General features: G+C 58.6%; 2 protein-coding genes across 2 annotated transcripts in view; one reads left to right on the top strand and one right to left on the bottom strand.

Moving 5' to 3' along the window:
- CACNA2D4 (calcium voltage-gated channel auxiliary subunit alpha2delta 4) overlaps positions 1–19,493 on the bottom strand; it is a 68,399-nt gene that overhangs the window by 9,612 nt on the left and 39,294 nt on the right. Inside the window, exons 26-28 of the mRNA XM_036497315.2 lie at positions 653–714; positions 388–432; positions 220–282 (exon numbers count right to left, since the gene is read on the bottom strand). Of these exons, the coding sequence (XP_036353208.2) occupies positions 220–282; positions 388–432; positions 653–714 (170 nt within the window). The remainder of the gene's footprint in view (positions 1–219; positions 283–387; positions 433–652; positions 715–19,493) is intronic.
- On the top strand, positions 9,872–17,114 carry LRTM2 (leucine rich repeats and transmembrane domains 2). Its single transcript, XM_058656034.1, has 4 exons — positions 9,872–10,431; positions 10,856–11,003; positions 13,535–14,125; positions 16,402–17,114. Exons 2-4 carry the CDS (start codon positions 10,937–10,939, stop codon positions 16,854–16,856), a joined length of 1,113 nt encoding a protein of 370 aa, XP_058512017.1. The 5' UTR covers positions 9,872–10,431; positions 10,856–10,936; the 3' UTR covers positions 16,857–17,114.

Raw genomic sequence — 19,493 nt, 5'->3', positions numbered from 1 at the left:
TAAATTGTTAACCTGGGGAGGCTGGCCTGCTCTCACACTAAATTGTCCTAAGTGTCTGCCTTGCCTTGCTGAGCACCTGCTGGAGGAACAGCAAGGGGCATGTTGGCCCTGGCAGCAGCTGAGGAGCACTTGCAGGCCTCCCTCCCCCTGTCTTCCCTGACTGGCCTCTTCCTCCTGCCCATCCCCTCTGGTTCTGCCCCACCCTCCCCACGGTCCTACCTCATGGACCCTCTGCGAGATCAGAATGAAGCCGTTGTTGTCTATGACCAAGCAGTCTAGGTCCTGGGGAAGAGACCCAGAGGTGGTCAGGCCAGATGTACCCTGCTACCCCGCGCCCTTACACCATGTGCGGGCTTCCAGTCCCCCTTAGGTCTTCAGGAAGCTTACACTGTCCTCGCAGCTCCGTTCACACGACCCAGCTGCCACATCACACTGGGGAGAGAAACACCGTCAGAGCCTGCAGCCACGAGTGCACAGCAACACAGCTCGGCACTGCAGCGTGGCGCAGGGGGTCGGGGTGGAGGGAGGTGCAGGGCTGCAGCGGGCTGCTGGCGGGCTGCTGGCGGGGCGGTGGGTGGGGAGTCAGGGCCAGGCCAGCTGCCAGGCTGAGTGCACTCTCGGGCCTGGCAGCTGGCGCTGCTGCAGCACCTACCTGGCGCGTGGCTGCCTGCAGTCGGCGCCCGAGGACTTCCAACTTCATCTGCACGCCCACCGCTGCGGGTGTGTTTGCGGAGTGGGAGAGACAGTGGTAGAAAAACAGACTCAGGTTAAGCGGGTGATGGAGGGATGGGGCCTCTGGAAGCCCTCCCCGCGTGGGAAGGGGAAAGGAGAGGGGGAGAGAGAGAAGGGGGCAGGCTTGCCTGGGTTCACAGGTGGACTGCAGCCAGCTGTGGACCCTGAACGGCCGGCCTGCAAGGAAGCTGGCCTCTCTGATCCCTAAGCTGGCTGGGAGAGCCCAGTAGGGGCTTGTGCACCAAGAAAAATCTGGGACAAAGAGCTCCAGGAAAACTTGGGGCTGAAGAATAGGAAGAAAAGGCAGGTTACACTGAAAAAATAAAAATGAAATAACTAGGCCAGCTTGCTAGTGCCTGGTTAATAATATCCACAGGCACCGGGCTTGTGGGCACACTGGACTCCTCCACGTGCCCACCCACTCAGCATCTTTTGGGTTTTGCAAGCATTCCACAGTAGCCACCTGGGGAGTCACAGAAGCAGGCCCCTATCCTGCACTGGACCCAGCTGTTACCCTCTCTGCTCTTTGGACGTGGGCTGCAGTCCTGACGGGCAACAGGGAAGGAAGCTGTAGGGCCTGGGCAATCCACACGTCCACCCTGGGGTTTCCGTATCAGCACAGATCTGGGTTCTAACCATTATGCTGTATTCCTGGCAGATTCCAGAACATGTGATAAAAGCCTGTGTGTGGATTTCAGCACTTTTTTTTTATAAAATAAATTTATATATTTTAAGTCCATTTGTGAAATGGACTTAAGAAGAGGGTGGGATTATGGTGGCTCCGGCAAGATCCTGACAAACAGGCCAAGTTCTCACTCCCAGGTCTTGGGTGGCTGGGTCCCGGGGATCTGCATTGATGAAGTGCTCCCACGTGGCGGTGACCCCCACTGTGTCAGGCAGTGACATACTAGAACTGATCTGAATTTGCTGAGTTTGCACCTCATGAAAGCAAGACCCTCCTAGCCCCCCAAGGTGAGGGGAGAGGGAGAAGAAGGAGAGGCACCCATGCGGTCCTGTGGTCCTTTTGAGCAGGTCCTGGGATAGGGGGCATTTAAGGTATTTAAGGTATTTAAGGTCTGGTGGCCGAAAGGGTTGGGCAGGAAGGGGACAGGCAGCGAAGAGGTTGGTTAGATGTGGCTAGAGGAGGGGGGAGGCTTCCATGTCCTGCGCCCCCATGCCCACCCGGTTCTCTACACAGATTTTTCCCCACCACCTGCTGGGAACTGCAACTCCTTAGAGACTTCAGAAAGCTCCTTCAAGTCCATGGGGCCTCAGACTTCTCCTGGACTGAGATGGTGCCTCTGCTGGGCTCAGAGGACTCTCCACAGAGGGAATTCCCAGATTCCCACACTGGGAGGGCAGCCGGCTGAAGGTTCCATGAAGGAAGCTCAGCTTTGCAGGTAGCAATGGGTGAGGGGAGCAGGTGACCTGGGCTGTGACGGGGCCATTCCTACTGCCTCCTGGACCTGTCAGGCGGGGTGTCGAACTCAGCCCTTTCACAGGCAAAACCAGGCCTTTCCTCCCAGGCCTTCCACTGCTTCCCCCGGGCTGCCTGGTACCACGGTAGTCCTACCCCTAGCCTTCACACCACTTCTGTAGACTTTAGTTACCACACTTTGCTCCTCTCCCTTGTACCTCCAGAGTACCTTTGACATGGCAGCACTTCTCTTGGCCACCCACCAACTCTTCCTCACCTTCAGAACTCAGCTGAATGCCACCTGAAGTAAAGTCTGGCCAGCTGCCCTGATCCCTAGTTCATCACTCTTATTTTTCATTTGGTTTAATTCTCAGGCTGCTCATGTACCATCTTTCTCTCGTTGCTAGAATGAGGCTGAAGGCCTGGGTTCTCGTTGCTAGTACCTGGGTTGTTACCCATCCTACAGTGGAACTCAGTGCACCTTTCTTGAGCTTCACATAGACATCCCATGTGAGCTGGTCATTTGCAGAATCCGGTGACAGCTCCCCCGGCCACCTCACCTCTGGGCTTCAAAGCCTTGCTTACCCTCTTCTCTCCCCTATGGAACCTGTCCCTTGCCAGCCCGGCACTTGGCACTTGAAACTTTGTAGATTTAGCTCTTGGAGACCTCAGAGACAACTCAACGAGTTGTCTAAAATCCCCACTGGGAAATTTAAATGAGACACAGGAAGAACTTTCTGAAGATAAGGGTTGAGTAGTGTTGACAGCAGGACCAGGTCCTGGGGTAGAGCAAGGCGAGCGAAGGCAGTGGCCAACAGCAGGACCAGCTATGTCTGTGTTCTGTGTTCTGCCTGGCCCAACACCTCACGCCCCTTGACATAGGTTCAGTCAAATCCTCGCATCATGCCAAACCCAGAGAGAACCCAGCCTCTTTCGGATAGCTGGCTGTGCTTGGCTAGCCAACTGTCAGAGACCTGGCCCTTCCTGTTGCTGTGGCCTGCCAGCCTGCAGTGAGCCTGACACTGTGCCTTTACTGTCCCTGCCGCAGGTGCCTGTGTGTGGAGAGTCCCTGTTTTAGACCTCAACCCTGGTCCCTCAGGGCACCTGTCAGGACCTGGTGGAGGAATGCAGGTTTCTGATGATTTACCCTGCAGGTCCCTGGGCCCCACCTCTCCACTCTAACCTGGTGGTTTTCTTCCAAACATGCTCACAGACACCCAATGAAAGAGCCTTATCAAGGCGGCAGGCAGCTTGTCAAGCTGTGTGACCCTGCTCAAGTCCCAACTGTCACCTCCATGCTGCTTTGCCATTGAGGATGGCATGGTCAGACAGTAGCACACATGCACACGCATGCACACACACGTGAGGTTGTACACCCAGAAAGGGTTCCTACAAGGTCCCTTATGGTCCCTCCTAGTCCTGGATTTGCAGACTGCATGGTTGGAGGGACCGGGAGGGAAACCAGAGGACCCAGCCTGCCTTATTCTGCAGGGAGGACTGTGCGTGGCCTGGGGCTCACAGGTAGCTGATGAGCAGGGTCTAGGCCCAGTGGACTAGAAGCAGCTGAGGCTAAAGCCAGGCAGGCGAGGTGATAAAGCACATTACAGGCAATCGTGCACCTGCTTCTGAAATACAGAACGCCAGAGTGCTTGGGGAAGGTCAAGCGGCACCTGGGCCGACCTTCTGGCTGAGTTTGAAGGAAGGAGGGAGGAAGCCACCCATGGGTGAGAAGAGACTTCCAGGCACCAAGAGGGGTCCACTTCCTCGGGGATGGGGAGTGTGTTTGAAGAGGGGTGTGTGAAAGCATGAGAAGAGTGAGAGGCAAGGAACTCTTCAGAGATAAAGCATGTTGCCTCCTCCCCGTTGGGTGGCTACTTTCTGTCCCTGGAATATCAGTTTCTGCTCCTACCTGCTTTGTCCTCATTGGTCAGCTGAGCTCCCTAACTCCTTGAGTACCATGCTTTGCGCAGCAGAGTTAAATGACAGGGGTCTCGGGTGCCAGCTGGGGAGGCTGGGACTGAACTTGCCCTTGGCTCCTTCTGGGCCCTGGGTGAGCTCACTGCATAGCCCAGGCCCCTGACTGCTCCTGTATTTGGCTCCCTAAACAGCCCTGGCCAGAGGGTAGTCAGGCCTCTGCAGGACTAAGTGCCTCCTGGCCCTGTGTGGCTCAGGGCTCCATTCCTGGGCAGGATCTGGCACAATGACATCCCTGTTACCCCTCAGGGAACCTCTTTCGGGACATCACTCTGGGATTTTTCCTTCTCCCTGTGCAGCTAAGACCCAGCTGAAGAAGCACCTCTCAGAGGGTAAAAGTCAGCTCTGTGCTCCTGGTCCTGTGCTCCCTCCCCAAAGGGAAGGCACCCGAGGAGCCGCCATGAGACAGAAGGACCAGGGCTGCAACCAGGACGGAAGGGTAGCAGCCAGAGCCTTGGAAGGAAAATGGAGCTGCCTGGCTCCTCCCTGGAGTCAGGAACGACGCACCCACAGGCACTTTTTTTTTTCCACTGAAATGTGAGCCCTGCCAGGGTGGCTGGGAGCTCTTTCAGGTTCAGACGCGCGCCTGTGTGTGTGTGTGTGTGTGTGTGTACACGCGCGCGCCCGCTAGCGCGCGACTGCTGCTGTCATCACAGATGTAGTCCCAGCTGTCACTCCATTGCTCGGGCTCTTTGCTCGAGCTCACGCGCGCACTCTCCTCCGTCTGCCCTTCCTTCCCCTTCTCCGCGCGGTCTCCCTCCATTCCTGCTCTGCCCTCTCCTCCGTTTGTTATTGACCCAGCAGCCTTGTTCCCCCCTCCGAAGCTGCCCAGGGCAGCCTTCTCCCCGTGTTGCGCGCAGTGCCCGGGTCTCTTCTGCTGGGGAGCAGCCTTGCCCACTGCGCTGACTAGGTGGTGGACTGTGGTGTCAAGGATTTTTCCAGGAAGCCCCTGGAAGGTCTAACTGGATGAGTCAGAGGGAAGCAAGGTGAGTGCTGGAGCGGCTGGTGGGAGGACAGCGGAGGGTGCCTGGGGCAGGGGAACTAGGGACCATCTTTGCTCTACATAGAACAGAGCTGTTGGCTGCCTCCTGCCTGAGGGCAGTGGCTAGGGCCAGGTGTCCTGAGGACACGAGATATTGGGCATCTGGACCCCAAAGAGCTGGGACGTGAGCTGTGGGTTCCACTGGGAGATAGCCAGGCAGGGAAGGGAAGGGGAGGAGGGCAGTGTGGGTGCCAGATGCCAGCCCCCTTGGTGGCATGGAAACTGGTCCCTGCAGCATGGGGAGGCAGCCAAGAGCCGGTGGTGTGTCTACGTGTCATGTTCAGTTCCTGGGTCCTGTGGGAAGGGGGTGGGATAGTGCTGCTGCTATCTGCTATAAGCAAGCCTTGGGTAAGCTAGGTCCCCAGGGCTGTGCAGCTGGGGCTGCTGACTGTCCTTGGGCAAGGGTGCAGAAGAATTGGCCACAGGTGCGGGTATTCTGCTGTGGGCGTGGCTCAGAGTGGACCAGGGAGAGGAAGCTGGCCTCTTTCCTTGCAAGCCTGCACCCTCCCTAGCTCTCCTGAGGACAGGGAGCCAGGCTTGGAATACCCTCTGTGGCTGTCCCACCACTCAGCCCCATAATGGGTCAGACTCTGCTAGCTGGGGCTGTGTCTTAGCTTAGAAGGATGCCAGAGCACGCCCACCAGACTTCCTGGTCTCAGGGGCATGGGCACCTGGAGTTGCAGTGGAACAGTGGCACTCAGCCCCTTGGCCAGGCCCATGTACACAGGGGCCAGTCTGACCCGAATTGGTCATTCCAATCTGCACTGCCCAGCAGGTATGGGGCAGCAATGGTGGTGGGGTGGGTATCCTGCAGGTGCTGCCTGACACCCTCCCCACCTCCCCCTTCCCTGCGTCTGCTTCACTGTCGGAATTGCAGGGGGGCAGTGAGGTGGGCACTTGCGCGTCAGGGCTTATTGGGCATTGGCTTCCTGATGCCCCAGAGAGCTTAGATAACTACATCAGGTGGGGGTGGGGAGGAGGCTGAACACGTGGAGCCTGGCGGGCTGGGAGGGGAGGGGAGGGGAGGGGAGGTCTAGCTGGGAGGGAAACCCAGCAGCAAGGGTCCTACTCTTGGCCACACACACACACACACACACACTGGCAGCACATCTCTGGCACTGCCCCAACAGGGAACCCAGAAGGGCCAGGTCAAGGAGGCCGCAGAGGGAGAGGCTCCTCAGGCCAGTCCTTGGGTTTCTTCTGGGCTTGTGCAAGCTGAGGTGAGGTGGTGGGAGGTCACACGGGGGCTGTCTGCATTTGAATAGACAGCAGGGGAGGGGTGTGTAGGTAGGGGTGGTTGGTGGGGGTGGAGAGTCTGGAGGTGGTGGGGGAGGGAGGAGCTGGCACAGAGCTGTGTCCTCTGCCAGTCCCCCACCATCTGTCTCTGTCCCCAGGTCAACAAGGGCTTTTCCTGCCCTCGTTGGGGGCACCACCCCAGCCTCAGGCAGTGTTGGCAGGATGGGGGACTCAGGGTCTCAGTGGACAGGGAAGCTGCTGGTGGGAGGAGGGATTTAGGGTTCTGCTTTCCCAGGAAGTCTATTTGGGATTGGGAATATTTGACAAGGAAATGAGGGTGCAGGAAGCTGGGTGTGAGAAAGGGGCGTGCGTTTTAAAACCGAGCAGGAGGGTATGCGTCTGTTCCAAGTACAAATATAGAGGTTTTTCTTAAACCTCCTTCCTTGCTGCCTGGGCAGTGTGTGTGTGTGTGTGTGTGTGTGTGTGTGTGTGTGTGTGTGTGTGTGTGTGTGCGCGCACCAGGGAGGAGATCTAGAAGGGTTCCTAGAAGGGCCTGGTAGCCAGGCAGCTGACAGCAGGTGTGACCTCCCCCTAGGGACTTTGGCTGATGCCCAGGCTCCCTGGAGTGGGGTCTGGAGGACATTGCTCCTACTGGCCCAGATGCAACCCTTTCCCTGGCTCAGCACTGCTTGTCCTGGCTGCAGCAGGAGGAAGGCAGTAGAGCAGAGAGCTGGGTTTTGCAAGCTGGGGGCTTGCCAAGACCTTGTCCTGAGGCAGGCACCTTAGACCCATGGACCCTAGACTAGAGCAGGGAGCACGCGGAGCCAGGGGCACTAGGGTGGGGAGCCCCCATGGTGGAGGGCCACAGAGGCACACTCAGTGGCTTCCACATTTGGCTTGTGGGGATAACGGCAAAGGCGTGGGAGAAAGGGCATGGATGCCGGGGACAAGGAGTCATTTGTCATTGTCTTTCCCCAGAGTCTGAGCCCAGATCACCAGAAGGATTAGCCTCTGCCTGCAGGTTAGGCACAGGTGCCACACACTAACCTTTGCGGGGGGGGGGGGGAACCAGAGCACCCTGCAGCAGCTCCCCCAGGAAGCAGCACCCGCCCCCCAATCTCCAGGGACTGCTTCAGCCCACTCAGCAGGGCACGTGCCCCCCTGCTGCCCCCTGCTCTGGCACTGTTTTCCCAGCCCCGGTTTCCCTCTCCCCAGTTCTCCACCCGCCCCAGCAGCTTCAAGAGAGCCCCCCTCCTCCGCCCTCCGCCCCCCGATACACGCCTGTCACCACCGCCTCTGTGTCTGCTGGAGAGAGGGGAGGCTGGGAGCGGGGACCTGGCTTGCCACTCAGCCCAGCAAGTCCTGGAGCTTGTGTCTTCCTGGGTGAACCGGGGGTAAGAGCAGCTGGAGGTACTGGGCGAGAAGGGGGCTGGTGTGGCCCCTGCCAACATGGAGGCAGCCCCCTCCCCCTCTGCCACTCAGAAGCAGGTTGGGAACCAAGCAGGATGCTTCTACAAGCCACTGAGGCACTCCTGGGTGTCTGCACCCTGTCTAGGGGCATATGTGGCCTAGGACTTCTCAGACTTGAGCATGCAAACTTAATTGTCCAGGGTCAAGACCAATTCTGAATTTCCACAAGACTTCCAAGCCACACCAACTCTGCTGGTCCCTGGGGCACGTTTAGAGTAGCTGTGGGCTGGAGTTGGGGAGTTTCTGGTTCCTGTGGGTTCCCCAGTGCTTCTGGCTCTGTAACTTGCTCTCCAGGCCTCAGCAGAGCCCAGCAGAAGCAGTCCAGGCGGCCCCTTCTCTCTGTTCCCCGGGATAGAAACAGACCAAGCGTGGGAGACAGGACTTCCTGGCAGGGTTCTCCCGAGCTCTGCTATGTCTTCTATTTTCCCTGCCCAGCTGCTGGCCAGTCCCCGCCTCTTTCCTGCAGAGACTTGCTCTTCTGGGGTGTGAGGGGATCCCTTAGGTGGAGGTGTGTTGGGGAATAGAGGGCTAAGGGGCTAGGAAGGGAAGCTTCCAGCCCCACATCTCCCAGAGGGTCATTCCGCGGGAGTCCACACACATATTTGGGATTTATCCCTGTGCTGGGCAAGGCTTGTCTGTCCACTCCGAGGAAGGCCAAGGGGCTTCAGGTGTAGCCTCTCCAGGGGACTCCACTGGCCCACCACCTCGCAAAAACAGTGGCTGTGGGACCTGAATGTTGTGACCTGTGCGGGTGGCATCCCCCAAGTCACGTGGGGGACCTCAGCACCTGAGCTCAAGGTCCCCTTGCCCACTGGAGCCCACTGGCGCTTCGTGGGGGGTGGCGCTGCCTGGGGAGTTTCAAAGGAAGAGGATGCTGGGTGGAAGCGGGGCGGGAACTGTGGCTGGGTGGGTGTGTTCCTTCAGGGAAGACTGGGACGAGCAGTGTGGTCTCCAGCCTCCGTGAGCCTGAGTGTGGTCACGGGCTGCCTGGAAGAGGCAGTGTCCACAGGCGGGCAGGTGGGCGCTATCTTGGTACATCTGTATGTTTAGGGCAGCCAGGAACGCTGCCTCCTCTGTGCTGGCGTGGGACAAGTGCTGGGACGTGCCAGAAAGCCACGCATGCATGAGAGGGTTTACCTGCAAGCGTGTGTATGTTGTGTGCATTCGTGGTAGCACATGCATGATGGCACGGCTCTCTCTGTGCGTCACGTGTCGCATGCCGAGCTTTAAGCACGTGCCCGAGAGGCCTGTGTGCGCATGTCCTGCCCTGCGCACACGTGGCAAGCATCTCCCTGTAAGACCACTGCTGGGTGACATGGTTGGCAACAAAGAAAGAGATCTGCAGCTCATTCCCTGCCTCAGCAGGTGACACCTTGGGCAAGCTGGGCATGGTTACTGCGCTGCCTTGGCAGATGCTTGCGAGCTCTGAGACGTTCTGAGGTCAAGCTCCAGAGCACTCCACAGGCTCTGATGTCTGGGAAGGCAGCCTTGTGGCTGTTTGGGGCGCCACAGCAGGGCCCAGCATGCGCCAGTGCCTCATGTCAGGCTAGAGCCGGGAGGGGCTGCCCGAGGCGGCAGGGAGGAGCTAGGGCGCATTCACCTGGACGAGGCGAATGCTCATACACTAGTTCCACCCGTGAGCTATCACGGCTCTCACTTCTAGGCCTGCAGCATTTAAGCCCGCTGCAGAACTGACGCGCACACAGTCCGCTGGGGTCTGGAGCCTAGAGAACATTATCCGGGCCTCCCCCGCGGCTCTCTGTTCCCTGTCCCAGGAGCTCAGGATCTCGGCCCTGGCTGCGCGGTGGACCAGGCTGCGCCCCGCACCCGCGGAGCCCTTCCCACGGGCGTGGGAGGAGGCGTGGGGGACGCGGTGGAGGCGACGGTCGGCAGAGGGCGCTTGTCCCTGGAGCAGCCGTCCTAGCGCTGACCAGCGCTGGAGAGGACCTGAAAAGGGGTGGCAGCCGCCGCAGGACCCACGCGCTCGAGTGGGGGAAAGCAGAGGTGGCCACCCAGCCCTGTAGTTCCAGCTGGACCCGTGGGAGGCAGCTCCCGGACAGCCATGGCCCAGGGCCGACTTGGGTGACCCAGAGAAGGCCAGCAGGTCAAAAGCCACGGGCTGAGAAAGGAAGGGCCATGTGGCCTTAGGCTGCTGGCACTCCTATCCCGGAGCACCTGCCACTGCCCTGCGCCTGGCCTCTGACGCCCTGGGCTCACCTGGAATGAAGTGAGGGTCTGTGTGCCACCTAAGGGACTTGGGCTAGGCAGCCCCTGAAAGTGGGTGAGCACTCCCTCTTGTGGCCCTGCTAGTCTGCTTGGCAGCAGCTGCAGTAACCTGACCCACTAACCACCCCCCCCCAACCCCTTACAGTCATCTCCAGACCCCTCGAGCTGATGAGTCTCCAGAGCAGAAGGCGACTACTCTGAGGACCGCGTAGCCCAGAGGTTCACTCCTAAAGTGGTAGTGGAAGCAGGTGCCGGAGGCTGCCCAGCACCTTCCACTGGACCCAACACAGGTGGACACTGCCCAGGGCCTGGCCCCTGCTTGCCTGGCGCCATGGTAAGCAACGTGGGCCTAGGGATCCTGGTATGGGCAAGAGGGAGGTCTTTGGGAGTAGGTGTAGCTGTGAGCTGACACCTCCCACTGTTACCCACGAGAGATGGGGCTCAAGTCTCTCCACCTGTGTGGTGACGTATCGCCATGAAAACATTGAGGACCTGACATGCCATAGAGATGGCCATGGGAAGAGGTGGGAGGGCCTGGGGTGACTGCAACTTGGCTCGTTGGGGTCCTGCCTAAGGCCACCTGGGGAGCTGAAGGCTTCCAGACTTCTCTCGCTTGTGCTTCTTGCCCAGGGAATTGTAGCTGAGACGAACAGGAGAGGACCAAGGGTGTAAAGAGACACCCGGGCCCTCTCCCTAACCCCTGGGCTGGAACAGGGCCTCGGCTCAGTGATTCTCTCTCTCTCTCTCTCCTCTCCCAGGACTGACTGGCAGTACATGCTGTCGCCAAGGGGCTTCTTTCTCCCTGGAGCTGCAGGACCCAGTGAACTGTGGGGTCCACCATGCTGGCGCTGGGCAGTGACTCTGAGCAGAGGAACAGCCTGGGTGGGCAGTGGAGACGGGTGTCCTGTGAGTACATCCTTCGGCTGCGGTGGAGGCCGTAGGTGGGTGGGGTTGGGGGAACCAACTGGGCAGCAGGTGTGCCTTTGGGGGGGAGTGCGGGGGAGGTCTCAGGAGCTTGCTCTGGGATGCCAGGATCATACCCCAGAATATGGCATCTTGGACAACACAGAGACTTGCTGCTGAGGACTTTGAAGCATAGGCCATGACCCAGGGGTCTGTCCCAGCCCTCCCCCATGGTTTGGGTTCTTGGGCTGGCAAAAGTGAGAGAGTCCTGCTGGAGAATGGCTGGGGTCTGCAAACCTTAAGAACACATCCACCCGCCTACAATTAGCTATGAGCGTGGAGATTGCCCTCCCAGCTCGAGCCCAGAGCCATCACCTGACTCCCCTCCTGAGTGGGCTCTTGGCACTCATGTGGTTTCCTGTGCCAGGAAGAGGAGTCAGTGTTGCTGAAAGCAACAAAGCAAAAGTCGTCAGGCTGACAGACACCCCTAGAACATTCTCTGTCTGACACGGAGAGACAAGGTTTGCCTGGGGCTGTGTGACCAGAAGTACGAAGTGCTCCTAAGGGATGTTATCCTGCCTGACTTCTCCCTGTCTCTTGGCCAGGATCCAGCTGAGTGCCACTCCCTGCCCCTACCCGCCCGCCCGCCAGGCGGCCTGAATAATTCGCCACGTGGGAGCGACTGGTGCCTGAGCCAGTCAGCTCCCTTTCAACCCCATTCCAGAATCACTCAACGCCTGTAATGCAGGAGCGTGGCTTCCTGTGACCAGTGTCTGGCCCTTACCCTCTGGTTCCTGCTGGATTTCCAGGGAGGGGTGGGGACTGGGGGCAGGCAGGGCTGTCTGCTGGTCCTTCCTGGAAGGATACAGCAGCTTCTAGCTGTGTTGATCCTTTTGAGATAAGCCAGGTGGGCTCAATTCTTTTTTTTTTCCTGCTCTGGGAGGTAGATGTTTCCAATGACCTGGGGCAGGGTTAGTGTGGAGCAGGTTGGGCTGGCAGCAAAGGGGCAGGAGGATGAGTAGTAGCAGCAGGTGACCCCAGATGGCTAGGCTCATTTCCCCGTCAAGGACAGAGAGGTTCAGGTGTCAGCCTGGCAATGTGTCTCTCACCCTGTCACTGAAGATCCAGATGGGGAGGGGGGGCAATAGTCTCATTCCTGTTGTGTCAGGCTGTGTTTTCGGGGACATGGGATAACCAGACCCCCAGCATTTAGTTCTGTCTCCCCTCGCTGGAGCAACTACTGCCTGGCTGGGACCACCTGGGCTATGGACAGGGCCACGTCTGCCTGCCAGTGTCCCACAGTCAGGGCCTCTGCTGACAACTTGGCAGGGCAGAACGGTGCTGATCTCCGCATGTCCCCTGTGAGGGAGCAGACTTCTCGGGGGAGCATCGAGGTCACTGGAATGCCAGCTGCTCTGCCTCTACTGTCTGCTCAGGGTCACCTTACCAGCCACTGCACAGGGTGACCTCATGCAGGCCCTTAAGGAGCTGGGCTACCTTTCGCCGTGCAGGGAAGCTTCCACGTACGGTTCCAGGAGGCGCTGCTGCAAGGCCCTGTGGCCAGCCTGCTGGTTACGAGGGGGCCTTTGCTCTTGCTATTCCCACCATGCGTTCTGCTGCAGGACCCTAGGTAGACCTGGGTGCTGTATGCTGTCAGCACCAAATCCCCAGCACTGGCACTGTCTTGGATGTGGTGACTGTAGCAGCATCCTGGAGGCTGTAGGGGCAGGTCTAGAAGAGCCCCTGGGCATTTTCCACTCTCCATGCAGAGCGTGTTTTGGGTCTGTGCAGCTGCAGGCTGGGGGCCTCCACAGTGCAGCCGTGTTGGAAAGAGACGCTGTTGCTTCTGGTGTGGGATGAGTTTCTCTGTTATCCCGAGACACTTGTGTCCTTCAGCTGGTCAATATCTGTGGTGTCCTTAGCTGAGGAGACCCTGTCGCCCTGAGCTGGGTCGTCGCTGTGGATGGACCTGGGTGTCACATTTGATTGCAGCAATTTCTTGGTCCCATGTGTGGATGGCATGGTGTGATGTCTGTTACTGTAGAAATGGCTTTTTTTTTTAAAAAAAAAAAATTCACTTGAAAGAGTTGCAGATAGCCAGGGAGACAGAGGGCTTTTTCCATCTACTGGTTTAATTCCCAAATGGCTGTAATGGCCATAGCTAAGTTGGTCCAAAGCCAGGAGCTAGGAGCATCTTCCAGGTCTCCCATGTGCGTGCAGGGGCCCAATTACTTGAGCCATCCTCTACTGCCTTTCCAGGTCATGAGCAGGCAGCTGGATTGGAAGTAAAGCAGCCAGGACACAAATTGGCTCCCATATGGGACGCCGACACCACTGGTGGAGGCCTAACCTACTACAGTGTTGTACTGGCTCCCTAGTGATCTTTTTTATTGGTGGTTAGTGAAGGCTTACACACTGCTCATGACTTGTGCCAAAGCAGATGCAGCCATGAAGCTGTTGTGATGTGAACCGGAAAGGAGGGGATGGAAGCCAGAGGTTGTGACCCTAGCCTGTGGTTTTCTTTCCCCTCGCAGGGATCACCTGCTGGGTTGCCCTCTGTGCTGCTGAGGCCCTTCCTAGCTGCCCATTCTCCTGTAAGTGTGACAGCCGTAGCCTGGAGGTAGACTGCAGCGGCCTCGGCCTCACCACGGTGCCCCCGGATGTGCCTGCGGCCACCCGAACCCTTTTGCTCTTGAACAATAAGCTGAGCGCCCTGCCGAACTGGTCTTTTGCCAACCTGTCCAGTCTACAGCGGCTAGACCTATCCAACAACTTCCTGGACCAGCTGCCCAGCTCGGTGTTCCAGGACCTGACGAATTTGACAGAGTTGCAGCTGCGCAACAACAGCATCAGGACCCTGGACAGGGACCTGCTGCAGCACGCACAGCTGCTACGCCACCTGGACTTGTCCATCAACGGCCTGGCCCAGCTGCCCCCTGGTCTGTTTGACGGGCTCCCGGCCCTGCGCTCCCTCTCGCTTCGCTCTAACCGCCTGCAGAGCCTGGACAGGAAGACGTTTGAGCCCCTGGCGAGCCTACAGCTGCTGCAGGTCGGGGACAACCCGTGGGAGTGTGACTGCAACCTCCGTGACTTCAAGCACTGGATGGAGTGGTTTTCCTACCGAGGTGTGTGAGCACAGGGACGGTGGTTCCTGGTTGGGATGAGGCTGGGGTGGGGGATAGGAGGGGGTGACACAGCCTCCCTGCCAACTCGGCTGCAACAGTCCCAAGCTCTACTCCGCCCCCAGACCCAGTGCTGAGCCAACTCCCCTCTTGGTGGGAAACAGGGCTGGCTGTGGCTCCCCTCACCTGCTCTTGTGAATGCTGGGGATCTCCCTGCTGCTGCTGGCCTCTCTCCCCCTCATTCTTTGTAAGGTGTACTCTGTAACTTGCTGTCACCGGCCCACATTTAAAGAGGGAACCGAAGGACGTGTCTGTCCCACCAGCTGCGTCTCTGGGCTTTCTGGCCAGGTTGCAGGAGGAGAAAAAAAAACCCTTTCTCTGAATGGCACAGCCATCTCTTCAACACCTCCATTGGTGAGGGGAGTCAGGGAAGATGGCAGAAGCCCTTTGAAAAACCCATTTTTCTATTATCTAAACTTTCAGTTGGAAGCCAGATGGCTTTGGTTTTACTTCCTTTCCCTTCCTGCTTTCTGAAACCTGGACAATACTGCTGATGATCCAGGCAGTGACCGAAGGGACACAGAAGGAAGTCCAGCGGTCAGTGTGCCAGAGGCAGGATTGTGTGGCTCTACCACCTGCTAGCTGTGTGATCTTGAGAAAACGGAACATCTCTCTGTCGCTGTGCCTCCCCTGTAAGCTGGGTGGAAAGACAGCATCCCGGGGAGTGTTACATCAGTCACGTGGGCAGCATCTCTGAGGGTGCCTGGCATCATGTAAGTCCTTGACTCCACAGTCATCCATTGGTGCTTTTGCTAGCAGCGCTCATCAGAGCCCTCAGCAGGTGCTGAATGAATGAATATTGAAACTCTAGAGATAATGCTAACACTTTTCATCAGAGTCTCCCAACTTTCACTTGCATACTCAGCCACACTTTCCATGATTTCCATGTCACGTGTGTGACTGCGTGAATGAAGAGCCCCTCAGATACTGTAAAGTGCCATCTTAGTCACTGGGATCAGGTCCCGCTCTTGGATGCGTGAAGCAATGATCAATACTGGTGGCATGGTTTCCAGTTTACAAGTATCTTTTCAGGCACATCGCTATTTTGATCCGTCTGGCTGCTGTTCTTATTTTACAGCTAGGGAGAACTGAGACTCACAAGTAATTAGATAAGTTAAGGGATGATGACATAGCCAGGGTTCAAGTTTGGGTCTCTTTGTAGGGTATAAGATGGCTCTAGGGGGCAGATTCATCTGGTGTGGGATCCACAGCGGCCCTAGGAGCCCGAGGCCAGGTGTCTTCGGTCAGGCCTGTGTAACATCCTTAGTGCAGGTCCCTACACTTCCCGCATTTCCAGCTCAGAAGGGCAGGAAAAGGGAACATTTCCACTGCATCTCTTTGCAACAGCAGAACTGCTTTCCACCTTGCAGTCCTCCTGGAACAGATACTGGGAGGCTTCTGTCAGTGTGCCGGGCATGAGCACGTCAGGGGCCTGGGCCATGACAATGACAGTGGGGCTGGAGCCCAGGCCCTCCCGCAGGCTTTCCCTCCTGGGTCCAGATTTCCCGGCAAGGTTGCAAGAGGGTCTAGACCCAAGCTCCACTTTCTGGGAACCACAGTGGCAGGTGGCTGTCCTTAGCTACTGCCTCACTTCCAGCCCAGTCCTACCTGGCTCTGCCGTCGCTGCCTGCGCTCCTGCAGCAGCACAGCCCCATCTCTCATGTCTCCAGATTCCCCGGCAAGATATCCTGGCTGTTCACCTCTGGGTTGGCCCTGTTGGACCTTCGGGTTGCTTTCCCACAGGACAAGATCCTCCTCCATCCGGGCACATGGGTGGAGGCAGGCAGTGGCTTTGACCAGTGTCCTCTGAGGGCTGGGGTGCTGCATCCAGGTTCATAGTACAAGGGCGCCAGAGAGCAGAGTGGCTCTGTGGTCTGGGTGGGATGGCTTGTGAGCCGTGTCCTCCCCGCTGTGAGCCGTGTCCTCAGTGGGAGGGGCGGTCTTACCCTGGAGGCCGACAACCGTGGCCGTGTGCTTCTCCATAGATAGAGGTAGTGATGATTTCCATTTTTTGTGGCTTCCACAAGGATGGGATGGCTATGACATGGAACCCCTCACCCAGACATGGGGACTCAAGCTGGGGTTGAATTGCTGCTAGAAACCTCTTGGTCCTTCCATTTCCAAGGAGCTGGGGATGGGAGTAGGGGTGGGAGAGGGAATCTGGGTCTCCAGATGCCTGCTCAGTTCTCATCCTTCCTCTATCCATCCCCTGGCTGCAGGGGGACGCCTGGACCAGCTGGCCTGTACGCTGCCCAAGGAGCTGAGGGGAAAAGACATGCGCATGGTCCCCATGGAGATGTTCAACTACTGCTCCCAACTGGATGACGAGAACAACTCTGTTGGCGTGGACGTGCCGGGGCCACCCTGCACCAAAGCCAGCCCAGAACCCCCTAAGCCCAAGCCCGGGGCAGAGCCTGAGCCCGAGCCCAGCACAGCCTGCCCGCAGAAGCACAGGTACCGGCCAGTGAGTGTGCGGCGGGCCATCGGCACTGTGATCATCGCCGGGGTCGTCTGCGGCATTGTCTGCATCATGATGGTCGTGGCTGCTGCCTATGGCTGTGTCTACGCCTCCCTCATGGCCAAGTACCACCGGGAGCTTAAGAAGCGCCAGCCGCTAATGGGAGACCCCGAGGGTGAGCCCGAAGACCAGAAGCAGATCTGCTCGGTGGCCTGAGTGAGCGGGGGGCCCCATCTGGCCCAGGTAGGAAGGGCAGGGAGACAACCAAGCCTTGCTCCTGGGGGTCGGCCGTGCCACCGCCCCCAACTCCACTCTCATCCCTGGCCCTGCCAGTAAACAGGTCTAGGAAGTTCATGTCTCCTGGAGGCCACCAGGTGCGGAAGTGCAGGCTCCTGCTGATGCTCCCCCTGGAACTCCCGGGCCTGTTCCTAAGCTCCTGGCCCAGGGCAGACAGAACGCGGGCCTCAGGAGGAGGAGGAGAAGGTCTCACAATGGCGCACCCCTTCCTGTGGGCAGCATGGGGGTTGTCACAGCTAGTGACCGCACCTAGGGGGCAGGTGGGGAGAGTGATGTGGCGGGGCAAGGGGCAGGTTTTCTGACCTCTTCTAAAGTGGAAAGCTATTCTTAGCGCCTTGCAGGGAGAAAGCTGGGAGCCCCTCCCACGCATCAACCCCGGCCCCACCTCTGCACCAGTGACCTCCTGCCGGCCCCTGAAGTCTGCAGTGCCCTCTGACCGAGCAGTGACGTCAGAGCGCGCACACATGAGCATGGAGCATGGAGGTCAGGTGGCTGCAGGACTTGGTCTTCCCGTGGGGTCTCTGCCTGGACGCCCCGGAGCTTCCTGCCTGCTTCCTGCAGCCTCACCACCCCCTTCGCTGCCAGCAGGGGGAAGGAACCCGACAATCACACCGGGTTCCTTGGAGATCCTCTAAAGTGGGCCAAAGTGGTGCTGCGGAGGAGATGGCCGTCACCATGGCAACCTGTTCACACCTCTGGCTGGGCTTTCCAGGGACTGCCCCGGCTCAGAGGCCTGGGAGCTGCATCCTACTGGGAGGGTGGCCCCTGGAGCCCAGCCACACAGTCTCTGGGTGTTTCCTCAGTGGTCCCTGATCCCACTCCCTGGCCCCCTGGCCCCCCAGTTCCCTCCTCCTAGTTACACTCCTGAGGCTTCACTCTCAATACCTTTGGCCTGTAGCTCTCACCCCCTCCAGCCTCGGGGTGCTTCAGGGCTGGGGCCTGCCCTGCTCTCTGGCAATGGCCCTCCTTCAGGGAGGCCGGTGGTGGGGGCAGTGGCCTTCAGTCTGGGGGCTAGACTCTCTCGTGCTTCCTTTCCTTGGGTGTGTGGGGTTGGTGTTGTCTGCCCTACCCAGCTCCCCAGGTCTGTGAGCTGTACCCAGCCCTGGGAACTACCCTGGAGGGTGGGCAAGGGCTCCTATTGAGGACAGAGACACTGCCTCTAGGGCTGGGTAGCTTTTTCAGGTCTCTTCCTAGGGGTGGCCCCTTGGAGGGATGTCTGGTGTGATATCCTGGGGAGTCCCTAGGTCTCCCTCTGCTGGTGGCTAGTTTCCTTGTATTCTAAGGGGGCCAGGAAGGCGTCTGTCAGGCTGGCTCCTGTCTTGGCCCCAGGGGGTCTTGGAGGTAGCACTGGGAAGGACCAGGCCTATGCTGGGGCAGAGTCTGAGAAGGGTGTCAGGGCAGGACGGAGCGGCCCCATTAATTGGGAGGAGTGTGTTGGCAAGGGCACCTTGGAGGAGGTTACATAGCAGGTGCACAGCGGGCTCCTGGGGCACTGTTTCCTTTCTCCTTCATCTGAACCCAGAGTTGGGGAATTTTCTAAAGAGAATGGGGAAGAGACTGATGGTATCTAGCCTGAGAGAGAAGATTTTTAAAGGCAAAATTATATTTCTGGTTTGTTGTTTCCGAAGACCAATAAAGACTGTATTTTCCTATGTACTTCCTGACTTTATTGAGTGGGAAGAGGGCGTGGGGGAGCTGCTTCCTGCCCTCACCTTCCCTGGGGCAGCTGAGCTTGCACTGCGGGACGCCACCCTGCCATGCAGAGCTGCGTGCCCTGGGCCCTGGTCCTTGGGCACTGCTGGGGAGGACAGGGAGGCTGAGGCCCACGCGGGAGGAGGCTCTGTGGCCAGGCTCATGCTTGGGCTTGACAGTTGGGAATGTGTGCCCAGGGTGCTCCCTGGGGCAGCAAGGGGCTTATGCAGAGAGGAGGTGCACTGGAGCTCCCGCTCCCTATGCCCGTTGGGTTCATCTGGCCTTGCCTGATGTGAATCTGTGTTGGCATTAGCGACAGATGGTAGGAAGAGGGGGAGGCGTTTGCTCAGAGGTCCCTGCAGCGCAGCAGCATGGGAATGGCGGCCCCAGGGGCGCCCTGCTGGCTCCTATTAGCTCCAGCGAGGTTGATGGGTTTGCCCCTGTTTGACTCCTTACCATCTTGTCCTTTCAAGACTGACACCAGACACAGGCTAGACACACTCTAGGCTTAAAGTTGGGTTGCTCTGTGCTGCCCAGCAGGTGCAGGTGGATCGGAATGGGGGCAGGGCCGCCAACAGTGGCAGGGGGGGGCGGGGGTAAGGGTTTCTGGGGAGGGCAGGGCCTCGACTTTTTGTGCCCTTCAAGGCTCCTTGTGAATGGAGCCTTCTGGGCTGGTTGGGCCTCGCTGCATGGCCGTTAATCCTCATAGGCTCATGCCATGAATGCTCCTGGGGGTGGGGGTCAGCCCAGCCAGCCAGGAGCCGGCCCCAGTGGGCACTGAGCTCAGCCACCCTTGGCACAGAACAGATGATGAGGAATGTGGCTTTGTACCCTCTGACCATGGCAGCCCTGAAAAACTGATGG

This window comes from Ochotona princeps, chromosome 27 (assembly GCF_030435755.1).
Source record: "Ochotona princeps isolate mOchPri1 chromosome 27, mOchPri1.hap1, whole genome shotgun sequence".
Taxonomy (NCBI): domain Eukaryota; kingdom Metazoa; phylum Chordata; class Mammalia; order Lagomorpha; family Ochotonidae; genus Ochotona; species Ochotona princeps.
Note: the sequence above shows the minus strand (reverse complement) of the source record. Positions and strands in the feature narration are given on the sequence as shown.

Bases quoted from the DNA above. Each gene is read 5' to 3' on its own strand.
- LRTM2 (XM_058656034.1), top strand. From the start codon at position 10,937: ATGCTGGCGCTGGGCAGTGACTCTGAGCAGAGGAACAGCCTGGGTGGG. The intron at 11,004-13,534 runs GTGAGTACATCC...TTCCCCTCGCAG, and splicing joins GCAGTGGAGACGGGTGTCCT to GGATCACCTGCTGGGTTGCC. The intron at 14,126-16,401 runs GTGTGTGAGCAC...CCCTGGCTGCAG, and splicing joins GGAGTGGTTTTCCTACCGAG to GGGGACGCCTGGACCAGCTG.